General features: G+C 42.4%; 2 protein-coding genes and 1 non-coding gene across 4 annotated transcripts in view; all 3 read left to right on the plus strand.

The window, feature by feature from the left end:
- Nucleotides 1-2,171, plus strand: part of LOC114597412 (scavenger receptor cysteine-rich domain-containing protein DMBT1-like) — a 29,883-nt gene extending 27,712 nt beyond the window's left edge. For both annotated transcript variants that reach the window (XM_028730030.2, XM_077930333.1), the window contains 2 exons: nt 143-420; nt 1,572-2,171. In XM_028730030.2, the coding sequence (XP_028585863.2) occupies nt 143-420; nt 1,572-1,729 (436 nt within the window). In that variant the 3' untranslated portion in view covers nt 1,730-2,171. The remainder of the gene's footprint in view (nt 1-142; nt 421-1,571) is intronic.
- A 6,858-nt stretch (nt 2,172-9,029) lies between these two features.
- Nucleotides 9,030-9,136, plus strand: LOC114598260 (U6 spliceosomal RNA). Its single transcript, XR_003707004.1, has one exon. It is a non-coding gene; the product is annotated as a U6 spliceosomal RNA (small nuclear RNA).
- A 4,422-nt stretch (nt 9,137-13,558) lies between these two features.
- LOC114596818 (scavenger receptor cysteine-rich domain-containing protein DMBT1-like) overlaps nt 13,559-15,702 on the plus strand; it is an 89,245-nt gene continuing 87,101 nt past the window's right edge. Inside the window, exon 1 of the mRNA XM_077930872.1 lies at nt 13,559-13,664. Coding sequence (XP_077786998.1) covers nt 13,619-13,664 — 46 coding nt within the window. The 5' untranslated portion in view covers nt 13,559-13,618. The remainder of the gene's footprint in view (nt 13,665-15,702) is intronic.

Genomic DNA, 15,702 nt, shown 5'->3' on the forward strand with positions numbered 1-15,702 from the left:
ATGTTCAAGTGACACTTGTATGCTTTATTTCAGAACTGTTCAAAGTGCTACTTCTATTTCTTCATTGTTCCACATTAACTATATGATGCGAATTGAATACTAATTAGTGTCAACTAATTTTATTATTTTTCTATTTGTGCAGGTGTGTTAATGATCCTACATATCAGACCTATTATTCCCCAAACAATTATGTTGTTCGGTTTTCCTTCAAAGCCTTTAGCTTCATGTATAAACATCCATCGGTTTACCTGCAGTGCAAACTGGTGGTTTGCAGAGCCTATGACTATTCTTCCCGATGTTCTCAGGGTTGTCTGAATCTGCTTAGATCTAAGAGAGATACAAGCTCCTACGAGGAAAAAATGGATGTTATCATTGGGCCAATTGAACTACAGAAGAATGGCATTAAGAATAGGAATTCTGGTAATTTTGCTTCCCATAGAGTTCTTTAATCTCTTTTAAATACAAATCAATGCCATCCTAGAGTAGGGATAAGGAGGAATGTATTTTAAATGGATTTATGCACAGAATTTGGCAGTTCCAACCTGATTTGAACACTGCATTAAGCACCCACTTATATCTGAATCACTTGTTGCTGTTTTTTTAAAGCCCAATTTATATGCATAATTATATTGAAAAACTCATATATATGAATTACCGTAATATATAGTATAATGCATTCAAAAGTATCAAGTTTTATGCTGTATTATATTTCTGCAATATCAATTCATGTTAGTACATACCTATTTCATGCAGTTGTACACATAGTTGTGTGCATCTCTTAATGCGCTAGTTACCTTAGGAGACGACCTAGAGTGCATATGCAATGCACATAATATTGTGCATTATGCTGCTTGTTGAGATTAAGGAGATGGGAATTAGAAAATTATATATATGGATAAGCATGTCACTGAGATTTTCAGAAAATCCCACCCCTCTTTTAGATCTGTTTCAGGTTGTTGAGGTTAAGGCAGAGCAATTAGTGTTTCCTGTGGCTTTGAGAAAGGGAGAGCTATAGGGGTGCAGGGTATAAGCTGGAATCATCATTATTACCATCATCCTGGCTAGCATTGTATCAAAGCCCTAAAAAATGCTTACAATGTATTTTAGCACTCTCCTCATCTAATAGTACTTCCTCACCTAAACTTGTTACATTACATATCTTCTTAATGTGGCCTCGTCCATCAGATGCAGCATTACCATAGCTGTGCCATATGTACCCTGTGCCCTCCAGCGTATGATCTACCCTCCACAGTGGACTCATAGGGTTCAGCTCCCAACAGTCATCCATGCTTCTTCTTTGGCAATCACTCATAGCCAAGTAAGATTGTCTTCCATGAACACAGTTTTAACCCTGAGTCCATAAGTGCCTGTGGAGGCCAATTCAGGATCCACATGTCCTTCCACAGTAGAGGAGAGCAATAGTGTGGTCAGGAAAGTTACTGTGCAATTTTTTATTAAAAAATAGTGCTATGGAAGTCAATGGTCCATTGTCTTCTAGGGAACTAGAATGATGCAATTCCATGACACTTCAAGCAGATAATGCATCACATCTTTTCTTTTTAATTTTGCAGAGGCAAAACAAGAGCTGCAAGGAAATGCGGACCCTCCTCATGATTCGCATGCACCATACATTGTTGCCGCAGTTGTCTTGGCAGTTGTGGTCATGACTGTCGCAGGATTCATTTTGAAAAATAAATTGAGAAGACCAATTCCATATGAGATAATGTGAGCGCTTAAAACCTTGGGACTCAATCCAACACAAAGTCAAGCATGCTTAAACTCATTCATTTCCATGAGTTTAGGTGCAGCTATTTGTTGGTGGGATTGTGGCCTTGATGGTTGGCAAGAAGAATCTGTACTGAATGTGCATCACTTGAAAGATGCATCCTTATGAAGGGGGTCTCAATAGTCTTGTGATTTTATCTTGATTTTTGCTTTTACATGAAAATACAGAAGCAGGAAAATGTATTGGACACAATCCAGCCATATTAAACTATTGAAAGACCCACTGGTTGCACAGGAGGGGGCTTAAAAATTATGCTTAATTGGTCTTTTTACTTTTTTACTAGATTTTACACATTGTCATGAATGTATGTAGATGGATGGATTCAGATTAGACGAGGACCTGAAGTACAACACAAAATACAAATAAAAATTAATCCTACCAAGAATCTCATGTTCAGAACTCGAGCTATTTTTATGAAATTACTGCCAAGTTCCTTGAAGCAATATCCAATATTAGTAGTTCAGTGCTGCATTTAGTTAAGAATACCTTTTGTAAATGACATACCACATACAGTTTTCATTCTGTCAATTTGTATAACTGTCCAAAATGACAATATTTGTTGGTAAACAAGGGCATTTCAACAGTTTCTGGTAAAGTGGATAAACCTTCTTAGGATTGTTTTCAATTTTGCCCCTCCACTCCTTGAGGGCTCTTTCATCCAGCCAAGGATTCCATGAATAGAAGGGCAGGATGGCAATTTTCTAACACACACACACACACACACACACACACACGCACGCACGCACACACACACTCTTTCTCATCCTGCCTGGACCACCTCTCATCCTGATCCCCTGATCCTCTGGAGTTTTGTAATATTTGAGTTTATTTACAAATGTGCAGGTTAAGCATAGATGGAAGCAAAGGGAAAACACCCCAACAGATAGACAAAGTCCACTGCTCCCACACCAGGACTCCAAGGGAGAGAAACTGATATCCCAGAATGTTGCTAGATTACAGGGGTCAAACACAGCTCACTGTTTCTGTGCCTTCTTTGTATGTTTCAAAGCTGCAGTTGATTGTACTTTCCACACACAGACACCTAGATGGCAAGATCCTTAGCGGTGGGAGCAGCAGGATATCTCTCCCCCCCCCCCACTCACACCCAACTCATCACCTTTCTAACCACTTAATGATAAATAGTTGAACAATTTGTTCCATGGGAAACACACCATTAGACTTTTGTCACTCCTACCAGATCCAAGGTTCTGGTCCAGTAATACCTCAAGAGAACTCAAGAGAATAGTCCTTTTCACAGAACCCTGGCATGAAACTGGCCATCCCTCTGAAAAGTTTAACAGTATATTTGTAAACTGTGGACTTGAATTGTACTTTAGATTACGAAGATCATGTACTTTATAAAGAAATGTTAGAAAAGTAGTTCTGCTTACCATGTGTTTACCATTTGGGAAACAGAAGAGATACCTGCCACATGTCAGACCTAGCTCCTGTTAAGGGGTGACGCAAATGGAAGGAGAAGGAAGTTCCACATAACTAAGCTTGCTGATTACTGCTAATTGCTTCCCTGGTGATCTGACTGGTTTCCCAGTGGTTCTCTACTTTGACTAGAGGTTTGCTGTTTGTAAACAGACTGAATTCCTGACACCCACCGGGTTCCAAGTTTAGGATTTGCGGTGAGCTAAAGTCTTGTACATCCTTCTTCCTCAAAGGATTACATAGCTTAAAATATGACCAGTGAAGAACTGACAAGGGGGAAAGTGGGGGGGGGGGAATAATGAACCATTGAAGTATTACGTACTTTAGCTTAAGCCTTTGTATGAGAGATCAAGGGCAGAAGAGGGAAGTCCTAAATATGGTTTGGGAAAGATGCTTATAAGGAAAGAACTAAAAGCTGGGAGTGAAACGGGGCAGCATGAAGCTACTACGGTAGGTAGGGAATTATTTGGTTGGTTTATTTATTATCACCGTGTGGGGATGCCATCGGACATTTCAGCCATAAGGATCAAAATGTCTTAGGCTCTCCCTGGAGAAATATCATTAAAAAATAGTACTTGAGGAATAAAGACCATCAAGGGGGTACTTTACGAAATCAACCAGTAGATTAGGAAACCTGGAGTGAGTGAGTAAACAAGATATCAATCAGGGGATAAAAGCATGATTAAGAAAAGTCATTGGTGATCTGCTCAAGACAACACATTACAAAAGGTCACAATAAGAAGGAAAGGTTTTCTTTCTTTCTTTCTTTCTTTCTGTTGAATTTCCAGTTAAAATATGTATGCATGGATTGCTGCAAAAGTAGTATGAAAATGGTAGAATTTTATAATGACCAATGCTAAAAAAACCAAAAAGTGGTTTTTAAAAGTTCATCTGCATCCCATGAGTAGATTTGTGTGTGTACTAGTAAACCATATACCTAAACAACATGTGACTACCTGGATAAACGCAAGGCACAATTTTGGCCCTGTAGTTCTTAACCGAGCAGGAATGTATATACCGTATTTTTCGTTCTATAGGACGCACATTTTCCCCTCCAAAAATTAAGGGGAAATGTGTGTGCGTCCTATAGAGCGAATGCAGGCTGCATCGCTAAGCCCAAAGGCAGAACAGGAAGACGGAGCACTGCGGAGTGCTCCGTCTCGCTGCTCTAGCTTGGGGACGGCTGCGCGCAAACCTCTCCAGGGCAGCGGGGTGCCTTCACCCCGCTGTCCTGCAGAAGCTAGCAAGGCTGTTCCCAAGCCAGAACAGCGAGACGGAGGGCTCCGTCTCGCTGCTCTAGCTTGGGGACGGCTGCGCGCAAACCTCTGCAGGGCAGCGGGGTGCCTTCACCCCGCTGTCCTGCAGAGGCTAGCAAGGCTGTTCCCAAGCCAGAACAGCGAGACGGAGGGCTCCGTCTCGCTGCTCTAGCTTGGGGACGGCTGAGCGCAAACCTCTCCAGGGCAGCGGGGTGCCTTCACCCCGCTGTCCTGCAGAGGCTAGCAAGGCTGTTCCCAAGCCAGAACAGCGAGACGGAGGGCTCCGTCTCGCTGCTCTAGCTTGGGGACGGCTGCGCGCAAACCTCTCCAGGGCAGCGGGGTGCCTTCACCCCGCTGTCCTGCAGAGGCTAGCAAGGCTGTTCCCAAGCCAGAACAGGGAGACGGAGGGCTCCGTCTCGCTGCTCTAGCTTGGGGACGGCTGAGCGCAAACCTCTCCAGGGCAGCGGGGTGCCTTCATCCCGCTGTCCTGCAGAGGCTAGCAAGGCTGTTCCCAAGCCAGAACAGTGAGACGGAGGGCTCCGTCTCGCTGCTCTAGCTTGGGGACGGCTGCGCGCAAACCTCTGCAGGGCAGCGGGGTGCCTTCACCCCGCTGTCCTGCAGAGGCTAGCAAGGCTGTTCCCAAGCCAGAACAGCGAGACGGAGGGCTCCGTCTCACTGCTCTAGCTTGGGGACGGCTGCGCGCAAACCTCTCCAGGGCAGCGGGGTGCCTTCACCCCGCTGTCCTGCAGAAGCTAGCAAGGCTGTTCCCAAGCCAGAACAGCTAAACGGAGGGCTCCGTCTCACTGCTCTAGCTTGGGGACGGCTGCGCGCAAACCTCTGCAGGGCAGCGGGGCGCTGCGCTCCAAAGGCTTCAGAGATCTTTGAGGCTGGCGGTGGGGGAAAGCAGCGCTTCCCCCCACCGCCAGCCCCACAAGCTCTGGTGAATGTACCTTGAACGCACCTTGTTTTAGAGGGGAAGAACAAGAAAAAATTTTTTTTCCCTGTTCTCCCCCTCCTATGGTCTGGTGCGTCCTATGGTCCGGTGCGTCCAATGGAGCGAAAAATACGGTAATCCTACTTCTGCAAATAGATTGCCTTCGTCTAACCATGAAGCCATTTTGCCTGATTAAAGGATGGCTCATTTTATGTGCAGTCCCTTGCTATATCAGCCTCCTCCTTTTTACCACTCTACAGCAAACTCCTTAAAACATACTAACAGTGATGAAAACCAAACTGAATAACCCATGAATACCAACTGGTTCAGGGTAGTTAAAATAAAAAAGGGGATTGTGAGGTGCCCCAAAAGGATTTTCCCAAACTGGGTGAATCAGCAGTAAAATGACAAATGCAACACAATGTGAGCAAGTGTACTTTGATGCAAATTGAAGCCAAAATGTATTAATTTCACATATGCGCTCATAGGGTATGAATTAATGGTGCCTGACCAGCTACAAGCTTGATGAAGGTGTTGGTGTGAGGCAGCTGTGGAAAAGGCAGATTCCATGCTAGGAATCATTATGGGAAAGGATCATTAGGAATATACAATTCTATGGTACAACCACACTTGGTGTACTGTATACAGTTCTGGTTGTCTTATCTCAAAAAGAATATTGTGGAGCTGTAAAAGGTTCAGAAAATGGCAACCAAAATGATTCAAGTGGGTGGAGCAATTCCTCTATGAGGAAATAACTTTTGGTGCTTTTTAGTGTCGAGAAGAGGTGAGAAAGCAGGAGTATGATAGAGGTGTGTTTAGTTCTGCGTGGTGTGAATAAATTGGATAGGGAAATATTTTTCTCTGTCTTAGTATAGTAGAGCTTGGGGGTCATCAAATTGAACTGAATGTTGGATGACAAAAAGAACTTCACACAATGCATAGTTAACGTGTGGTACGAGCAACAGCCATTTTGCCTGGGGGCTCCATTCTTGACCCCTGCACACATTGGCAGAACATGACATGCACAAGCCTGCCCTGTTATGTCCTGTTCTGCCTCTGCCCTGCTCCCACCATGCCACCTTTTCTGGCCACTTCCAGGTTGCAGTGATGTGTGTGTGTGTGTGTGTGTGTGTGTGTGTGCGCGCGCAGCTGTGCACATGTTGAACACATGTGTTGAACATGTAAAATGGTTGTTGCCTGTATTTGCTCCCACAACAGGCATTAATGGCAAACAAAATGGGAAGGCCTTAAAAGAGGATCAAACCAATTTATGGAGCATAGCTGTCAACTTTTCCCTTTTCTTGTGAGGAATCCTATTCGGAATAAGGGAATTTCCCTTAAAAAAAGGGAAATGTTGACAGGTATGTTATGGAAGACAAGGCTATCAACAGCTACCAGTCATGTTGGCTGTGTTCTATTTCCACTAGGAATTCAAGGTGATAGTGGGGGAACTGCTGCACTTAAATTCGGCTTTGGAGTTGCAGGCTCCTTTAAGGCTCTCCCCCCCCCCCTGAAAGGCTGCTTTTAAAACTGTCACAAGACTACCATTCATGTGAATCAGGAATAAAATAGTTGTTAAATTGTTCTTTGTCTGGCCCTCCCCCTCCCTAAACACTCATTAATGGAATTTTCTTGTAAACTTCCCATGTTTAGAAATGTCATGCTTCTTTGCAGAAATTGTTGTTAATAAATATCAGGTAGTTTGGTTTGAGGTTTGCTTGAGTAGTTTCCCATCTCCTTCTTGCCACCTGAATTGGCAAAGCCTTGAAATGTCCTTGACCTGCTTGCAACCCCTATTTTTCTTTACCCACCATCCGATTTTCCATTCTTGGCTGTCTCTGCTACTTTATCTTTCACAACGCCTGTTTAAATATGTACTATTGTCTTTGTAGTGCTCAGTACTTGGCTCCAGATACATTATCTTCACACCTTACTTGTTCATTCATTTTGATTATTTTTCAGCATTCACCAGTCTTGACTTTCTCCTTGCTTGATCAAATACCCAGAGAATATGTGCAAAAATTCAAAGGCATGGCCTTGAAAATAATTAATGTGGCACAAACAAATTTACAAAAAACTATTTATATATATATATAAAGTCCCCATGAACGTTCTGGCTTTAAAAAGGAGGCAATCATAAGGAGAAACATCTTGTTGAATTACCCTGCTACAGAGGTTCCCAAGCCCTGGTCCACAGAATAGCAGTGTTCTGCAAACTTTTCCCATGTTATCTGTGGCATGTCTTCAGATTTGTGGTTGAAGATGGGAGGTGACATATCTACTGCATTAAGCATTTATATTTATTTTAATAGAGTTTTAATAGCTTTTTTATTTATTGTATTGTATTATCATTCGAATTCTATTGAGCGTGATATATAATAAATAAAACAAGCTATAAAAATGCAATTAACACTCATACAGAATCTAGCACAGCACAGTACGCATGCTACAATAGGGAGAAAAAGAACCGCAGTAGTTTTAAAATGGTCCGGCGGGGGGGGGGGGCAGGTTGGAACCACTGCCCTAGTCAGCGGCAGGAAGAAATCTGAAAAATATGTAATGAGAAAACAAATGGTTCAAGTTATTTTATTCATTTATTAGATTTGTATCTCACTCTTCCTCCCAAAGGAGCTCAGGGCAGCAAACAACCAAGTAGCAGAACAACTAAAAATAGAATTATTAAAAAACAACCCAGAACTTCTAAAAGCAATTAACATCTGTCAGAGCTGCCCTAGGTCCCAGCTCACAAAGGACCAACGCCAGTTCGTTGTTATATAAAACAGTCTTTATTGAAGCTCAGTTTCGCTTTCACAGCCGCGGCGCGCAGCTCTACGTCTCAAACTCTAGACCGCCGAAGCTCCGTCTGAGTCTCCTCCCCCCAGACACCAGTTTAAGACTCTAGCCTTGCTCCACCTCTTCCTTTGCTCTTTCCTCCTCTGGTTCCGCCTGTCCGCTGGGGTCTTGCCCTTCCTAGACTCTTCTGACGCTGAGTCCCCTGAGTCTTCCCCCTGCCTCCGGCGGGCTTTAGGACCTGGTTCCCAATCCGGGTTTTCTGCTATCCCGCGCGCCTGTACATTCGAACTTGGCGCGCGCGCCCAGCCGGTCACCTTCCTCCTGACCGTTACACTGCTCCTGTCACTGCTTCCCCCTTCGGGGAGGCTAGCTGGATCTGACCTCCCCTCCGTTCCCCCACTCTCCGATAGAGGTGTGGTCAGCCCTGACTCATCTTCTCTCCCTGCTGGAGGAGACGCTGGCCCTGACACATGGGACTCTTCCCCCCCACTACGCTCTGGTGGGGAAGCTGGTCCTGATCTCCCGCTGCTGCTTTGGGAGTCCCCGCTGGCCCCTTGCTTCTGGTGCGTCCCCCCGGGACCCCCCTTGCCCTGACCATCGGCGCCCCCTTCTGGGAATCTTCTGATTCGCTGGAGAGGCTCATGGAATCTCTCGGGTCACTGTCATTCTCCCCTCCGCTGCCCTCAGATTCTTCCCCTTCGCTCTCCATTTCCTCTCTCCCCTGTGCCTCTGCTCCTGAGCCCCTGACAACATCATTTTGAAAGCAGCCACATTATCTCACAGCTAATAACTGATATGAATGACTTCAAGAAACAGAAGCCCAGTGCTCGCTTCGGCAGCACATATACTAAAATTGGAACGATACAGAGAAGATTAGCATGGCCCCTGCGCAAGGATGACACGCAAATTCGTGAAGCGTTCCATATTTTTGGCCAGGAATTTATCTCATCGGACAGAGTCAAGAAAAGAGGAGTGGTAATTTATGCAAAGGAGAGTCTGTCACCGAAATTTTTATTCAAAGATGAACAAGGAAGAATTTTGGCGATTGAAATTCAGACACAGGGAGAAAAATTCCTGATATTAGGAATATATGCACCCAACGATGGGAAATCGGAATTTTTTAAGAAGCTGCATGAGACTATGCTGGACTATTTGGACTATTCCAACACCATCATGATGGGAGATATGAATGGGGTGGTATCTACAAACATGGATAAGTCACAAAACCAAAATCTGACAAAAGACGGCAGACTGCCTAAAACTTTCTTTGAACTAACTGACAATATGGACTTGATTGACATATGGAGGACAAAGAACCCCTTAGGTAAAGAAGGAACTTTCTTTTCTGAGGCCTATTTGTCATGGACAAGGATCGATCAAATTTGGACAACTAGAGGGCTGGCACCTAAGACTAGAAAAGTGGAAATTTGCCCAAAAACCTGCTCCGACCATAACGCCTTGAAAGTGGAATTGAGACTCACTCCAACCGGTTCCTTCAGATGGAAAATGAATGACACCTTACTAAGAGATCAGGAGGTTGTGAAGAAGGCCCAAAAAACTTTAAGAGATTATTTTGAAATAAACTTGAATACAACGGTAGAAAAAAGAACGATCTGGGACGCAAGTAAAGCAGTTATGAGAGGGTTTCTGATACAACAAAATACGATTAAGAAAAGACTCTGGAATGGAAAAAAGGAGAAGATCTTGGAGAAAATAAGAGAAGGAGAGAAAAAATTGAGAACTAATCCAAAATCGAAGGAGGTGCTGAGAGAAATCAAATTCCTTCAAGCACAATATTCGAAATTGATAAATCAAGAGGTTGAATGGAAAATTAAACAAATGAAGCAAAGATCATTTGAATCAGCAAATAAATGTGGAAAACTGCTAGCATGGCAGTTGAAAAAGAGACAAAAATTGAATACAGTTACAAATCTAGAGATTGATGGGAGAATTGTTCAGAAACCAGAAGAAATCAGAAGGTGCTTCCAGAGATACTTCAAAGAACTTTATGCACAGGGGCCACAGAAAGAGTTCGAGATAGACCAATTTTTAAAATCTAACGGTCTACCAAAAGTAACTCAGGAAAAGAGAACAATCCTGAACTGTAAAATAACACAACAGGAAATTGAAGGCGCCATTCAGAATATGCAATTAGGCAAATCTCCAGGCCCGGATGGACTCACCTCCAAATACTATAAGACTCTGAAGGACTATTTGATACAACCTTTCCTAGAGGTATGCAACCAGATTATGGAGGGGAAGAAGGCACCGGAATCGTGGAAAGAAGCCTTCATCACATTGATTCCCAAAGTGGAAACTGAAAAGACTCAACTTAAGAACTACCGTCCCATCTCACTCCTAAATGTGGATTACAAAATTTTTGCAGACATTTTGGCAAGTAGACTTAAAAAAGTTTTGAATGAAGTAATTCACAAGGACCAGGCTGGCTTTCTCCCAGGTAGACATTTGTCTGTCAACACCAGGAACATTATTGATATTTTGGAACTTTTACAAACAAATATCAATAGGAGAGCGGTGTTAATTTTTATTGATGCAGAGAAAGCCTTTGATAATATTTCTTGGATGTTTATGAAGAAAAATTTGGAAGGGATGGGAGTGGGACGGGGGTTTGAAAATGGAATACAAGCAATCTATACAGAGCAAAAAGCTAAATTGATAGTGAACAATGTGGTGACAGAGGAGTTTAAAATTGAAAAAGGGACACGACAGGGGTGCCCGTTATCTCCTCTTTTATTTATCTCAGTCCTGGAGGTGCTATTGAACATGATCAGAGAGGACCGGTTGGTACAAGGAATAGAGGTCGGAGTGAAACAATATAAACTGAAAGCTTTCGCAGATGATCTAGTTTTAACACTACAGGAGCCAGTATCTAGTACAAAAAGAGTTTTAGAACTGATTCATGAATTTGGTCGGGTGGCGGGATTTAAGCTGAACAAGCAAAAGACCAAGGTTTTGGCCAAAAACTTGACATCCACAGAAACAGATGGGTTTCAGAAAGAAACAGAACTAAGTGTTGTTAAAAAAGTGAAATACCTAGGGGTTCATTTGACCGTAAAAAATTTGAATTTATTTAAAGACAATTATGAAAAATGTTGGTCGGAGATTAAGAAGGATTTGGAAATTTGGTCAAAGTTGAAACTTTCCTTGTTGGGCAGAATTGCAGCTATAAAGATGAATGTATTGCCGAAAATGTTATTTTTGTTTCAAACCCTACAGATCGTGGACAGAGTGGAATGTTTTGGAAAGTGGCAGAAGGATATATCTAAATTCGTCTGGCAGGGCAAAAAGCCCCGAATAAAGTTTAAAATATTAACTGATTCAAAAGAAAGAGGGGGGTTTGCCCTGCCGGACCTGAGGTTGTATTATGAATCTGCAGCCTTTTGTTGGCTGAAAGATTGGTTTCTGTTGGAGAACACTGATGTCCTGGATCTGGAAGGGTTTGACAATGCTTTTGGTTGGCATGCTTACCTGTGGTACGACAAGGTCAAAGTTCATAAACTATTTAAAAACCATATTGTCAGAAGAGCAATCTTTGCGGTCTGGTCGAAATACAAAGACTTATTGGAGGGCAAGACCCCGAGATGGCTTTCACCGATGGAGGCCAAGGCTAGGAAAAGACCCAATATGGAGGCCTACTGGCCAAAATATTGGGAAATAATTGAAAAAATTGGAGACAAATGGAGGTTGCAGAGCCAAGACAAACTAAAAAATAAGGTGCGGGATTGGCTACATTATGCTCAAATTCAAGAGGTTTTTAAAATGGACAAAAAAGTTGGTTTCCAGGTGGAAAAATCGAAATTAGAGACGGAATTGTTAGAATCAAAAACTAAGACACTTTCGAAAATGTATAACTTGCTGCTTAAATGGAATACACAGGATGAGATAGTGAAATCTGCCATGATAAAATGGGCACAGGATATTGGACACAACATTATGTTTGAAGACTGGGAAAGGCTATGGAACACCGGTATGAAGTTTACGGCATGTAATGCCTTGAAAGAAAACATTATGAAAATGATATACCGGTGGTACATGACCCCAGTCAAGTTAGCTAAGATATATCACTTGTCTGATAATAAATGTTGGAAATGTAAGGAGGCAGAAGGGACATTCTTTCATCTTTGGTGGACCTGCCCAAAAGTGAAGGCCTTCTGGGAAATGATTTATAACGAGTTAAAAAAGGTATTTAGGTATACCTTTCCCAAGAAACCAGAGGCCTTCCTATTGGGCATGGTGGACCAGAAGGTGTTAAAGAAGGACAGAACTCTGTTTATGTACGCTACTACAGCAGCAAGAATCCTTATTGCAAAGCACTGGAAGACTCAAGATTTACCCACGCTGGAGGAGTGGCAGACGCAGTTGATGGACTACATGGAACTGGCTGAAATGACTGGCAGAATCCGAGATTTGGGCGAGGAAACAATGGAAGAGGACTGGAAAAAATTTAAGGACTATTTGCAAAAACACTATAAGTTGTATGAATGTTAAGAAATATGCACGATTATGAAATTTTTTTGCTTTAGCAACTTGATTAGGTAAACTGAAAATTAAGACAAGAAAAAAGAGGTGATAATATGAAATAATTTTATTATGTTAATTTTAAATGTACAAAGTTGGGATATAATATTGTGAATTTAGAAACATAATAACTGAAAGATACAGTAAGTTAAGAAATAAGGTAACAAATTGCTGAAACTTTTATTACAAAGAACGCAGAGTCGGGAGGATGTGGGGAAGTCCATTTGGAATATTGAAAAAACTACTGAAAATTGGATTGTAATGACCTTTCTATTATTTTGATTTTGTATTTGTTTCTTGTAATTTCTTACTCCAATTTTATGTCTATGACCTTAAGAAAAGAAACTCAATAAAAAATATTATTAAAAAAAAAAGAAACAGAAGCCCAAAGCTCAAGTTCAGCACCCAGAAGTAGCTGTGTGTTTCTCTAGATCCTGGCTGCATATGGGCACAAATATTTCTTGTGCAACACTCTCCTTAAGAGAATCTTGCCTGCTGGCATTCCCCCAAATGAAGTGACAAGTAGGTGCACTTGATGGTATCTAATTCACACTCATTTCCTTCTGGAAAATAGCCCCCCTTTTTTAAAAAGGAAGAAGGAGAATGACAAGCGCTGGGCTTCATATTGAGGACTGTTTACACAACAAGTATAAAAAATTAAAGATAAGGGAAGTGGCATTGATATGCACTCGTATTGTTGGCATAGTTTAACAAACATTGTCTGGCATCGCGAAAGTCCTTCTAGAGAACTTCCTTTTCCCAGGAGCTGACGAAAAAGGGCAGATCAAATTTCAGCCCCACCACACTATATATGTTCAGGTGTCTTCATTCTGAAGGTTACTATTCCTAATTCTCCTGGAATCTTAGCCCAAGATGGATCAAACTGTGATCTTCCTTTGGGTGCTACTCTCAGCATCAGGTAATGTGGTGTGTGTGTGTGTGTGTGTGTGTGAGAGAGAGAGAGAGAGAGAGAGAGAGAGAGATATATCTTTGCTTCACCTCCTTTTCTGTCTTGCATATATAAAGTCGAACAGCAATTTCAATAAATAAATGCTTAAATCAGAATTGAGAAATAAAGGACAAAGTCTGTAGCTCAGTGGTAGGGAAGGCTTCAAGTTCCAACCCTGGTATCGCCATATAGGGTTGGGAAAGTCTCTTGACTGAAACACTGGAGAGTTTCTGCCAGTCAGTGTAGACAATACTGATGTAGATGGACCAATGAATTTAAGTCCGTATAAGGCAGCTTCATATATTCCTATGAAGAAACGAATGTTGACTGTTTTCATATATGAACTGCTTGAACCTTTTAGAGCATAGTCATAGTCAACTTTGCTGTAGAAAATTGACTGTCATTTGCTTTGTTGCGAACTTGGTCTTCGGATTATGGTCTGTGCATCCATCTAGAGTTAGCCACGCTTATGCACACTTTCAGGGAAGTAAGTGCCATTGACTTGTTTCTAAGGAAACAGGAACAGACCGCAAATCTTGTCGGGAGCAACGGGGTAAGTTTGTCAAAACCAATTTATTCTACTGGTTTCAGTGGGGTGAACTTTGGCTGGATCGGTATGTTAGTGTTCGTTAGAAAATAATTTAAAAACCATTACTCTATTCATTTCACAACCTTGGCATTGTTTGGGGGAAATTATTGAATGATTTATTACTTTGATTACATTTGGCATTCAATTCAGGGAAGCTAGATTTCAGAGAATAGTTTTGAGATGTAGACTAGGTAGATTGTCTAGGGAACTTTTTCTATCCCTCTCCACTGGAGGCTTGAAAGAAAAACAGTTTTCAAAAAGGTCATTAAGAAGCTAAATCAACATTTTTGTTGTTGTTAGGAATCTTCCCAAACATATTGGGTGGTATTCAACTAAGTTTTACATATAGTAAACACACTAAAATTAATGAACATGACTAAGTTAGGTCCATTAATTTTAAAGGATCTGCTCTGGGCAGAGGTGCCAGCTTCTCCAGACTATTTAGGGGTCCTGTCATGACATCCCAACATCATGCACATGATATCATGCAACGTTCTGATGTCACGCGTGTGGTACTGCATGGCATTCTGATGTTGTGTGACTTTATGATGTCACGTGCGTCCCCTCAATTGTCCAGAGAAGTTGGCCCGTCCTTCTCTAAAATAAGATGGGGGAGAAAGCTAAAGTGCTTTGGCCCCAGACACTGGCACCCTTGGCTCTAGGTAAACACCACTTGGAGTCCAGAACCTCTGAGCATCAAATTTGTGCTCCTACTTAATACTACCTATAGAACACTCAAGCTTGAAAGGCAGTTTTTACCTCAATGTAAAATGGATTAGATGTATTTTAGAGCGTAGCAGCTTCTTCAGCATGTGCCCAGTTGAAGTTCATGTTTTTGATGTGCTATGGGATCTCCCCTCCCCCCAATTGCCCCCAGAAGGTCAGAGCCATAGGCGCCAACTCCCTGGGGCCCTGGATGCCTGAGCACTCACAAAAATTCGCCATGAAGGGGCTGGGCACCCACAAAATTTGGTGCCAAGGCCATGCATGCTACATGGCACCCATGGTCCTGGGGGCAAATTGGCACTCCTGGTCCCAGCAGATGTTGCCACAGGTTTCCTGCATGCACAGATTCAGGGTCTCCCTAATCATGGGCAATAGGATGGAAGATTCACTTCCAAAACCAGTTTAGAAGGATTGTGGAAAGAAGCCCCTCCCACAATCAATAGAACTGATCAGTAATCACATACACTATTCCCAATCCTAAGCGGGAAGGCCTCACATCTTACAGAGCCAAAATGGCACTCCAAAAATGAAAAAGGAGGCTATCAATAGGTTTAAGGGAAACCCAAGATTTGCATGGAATTTACAGAAGAAAAGTGGACCAAGCATTCCACACAAGGAACGGTGTCCTCAGGGGCCAATAAATATTGACTGTTGGGGGCAGGTACAGAAAACCAAGGGACAGAGGGGAGCAAT

The sequence above is a fragment of the Podarcis muralis genome, chromosome 6 (genome assembly GCF_964188315.1).
Source record: "Podarcis muralis chromosome 6, rPodMur119.hap1.1, whole genome shotgun sequence".
Taxonomy (NCBI): domain Eukaryota; kingdom Metazoa; phylum Chordata; class Lepidosauria; order Squamata; family Lacertidae; genus Podarcis; species Podarcis muralis.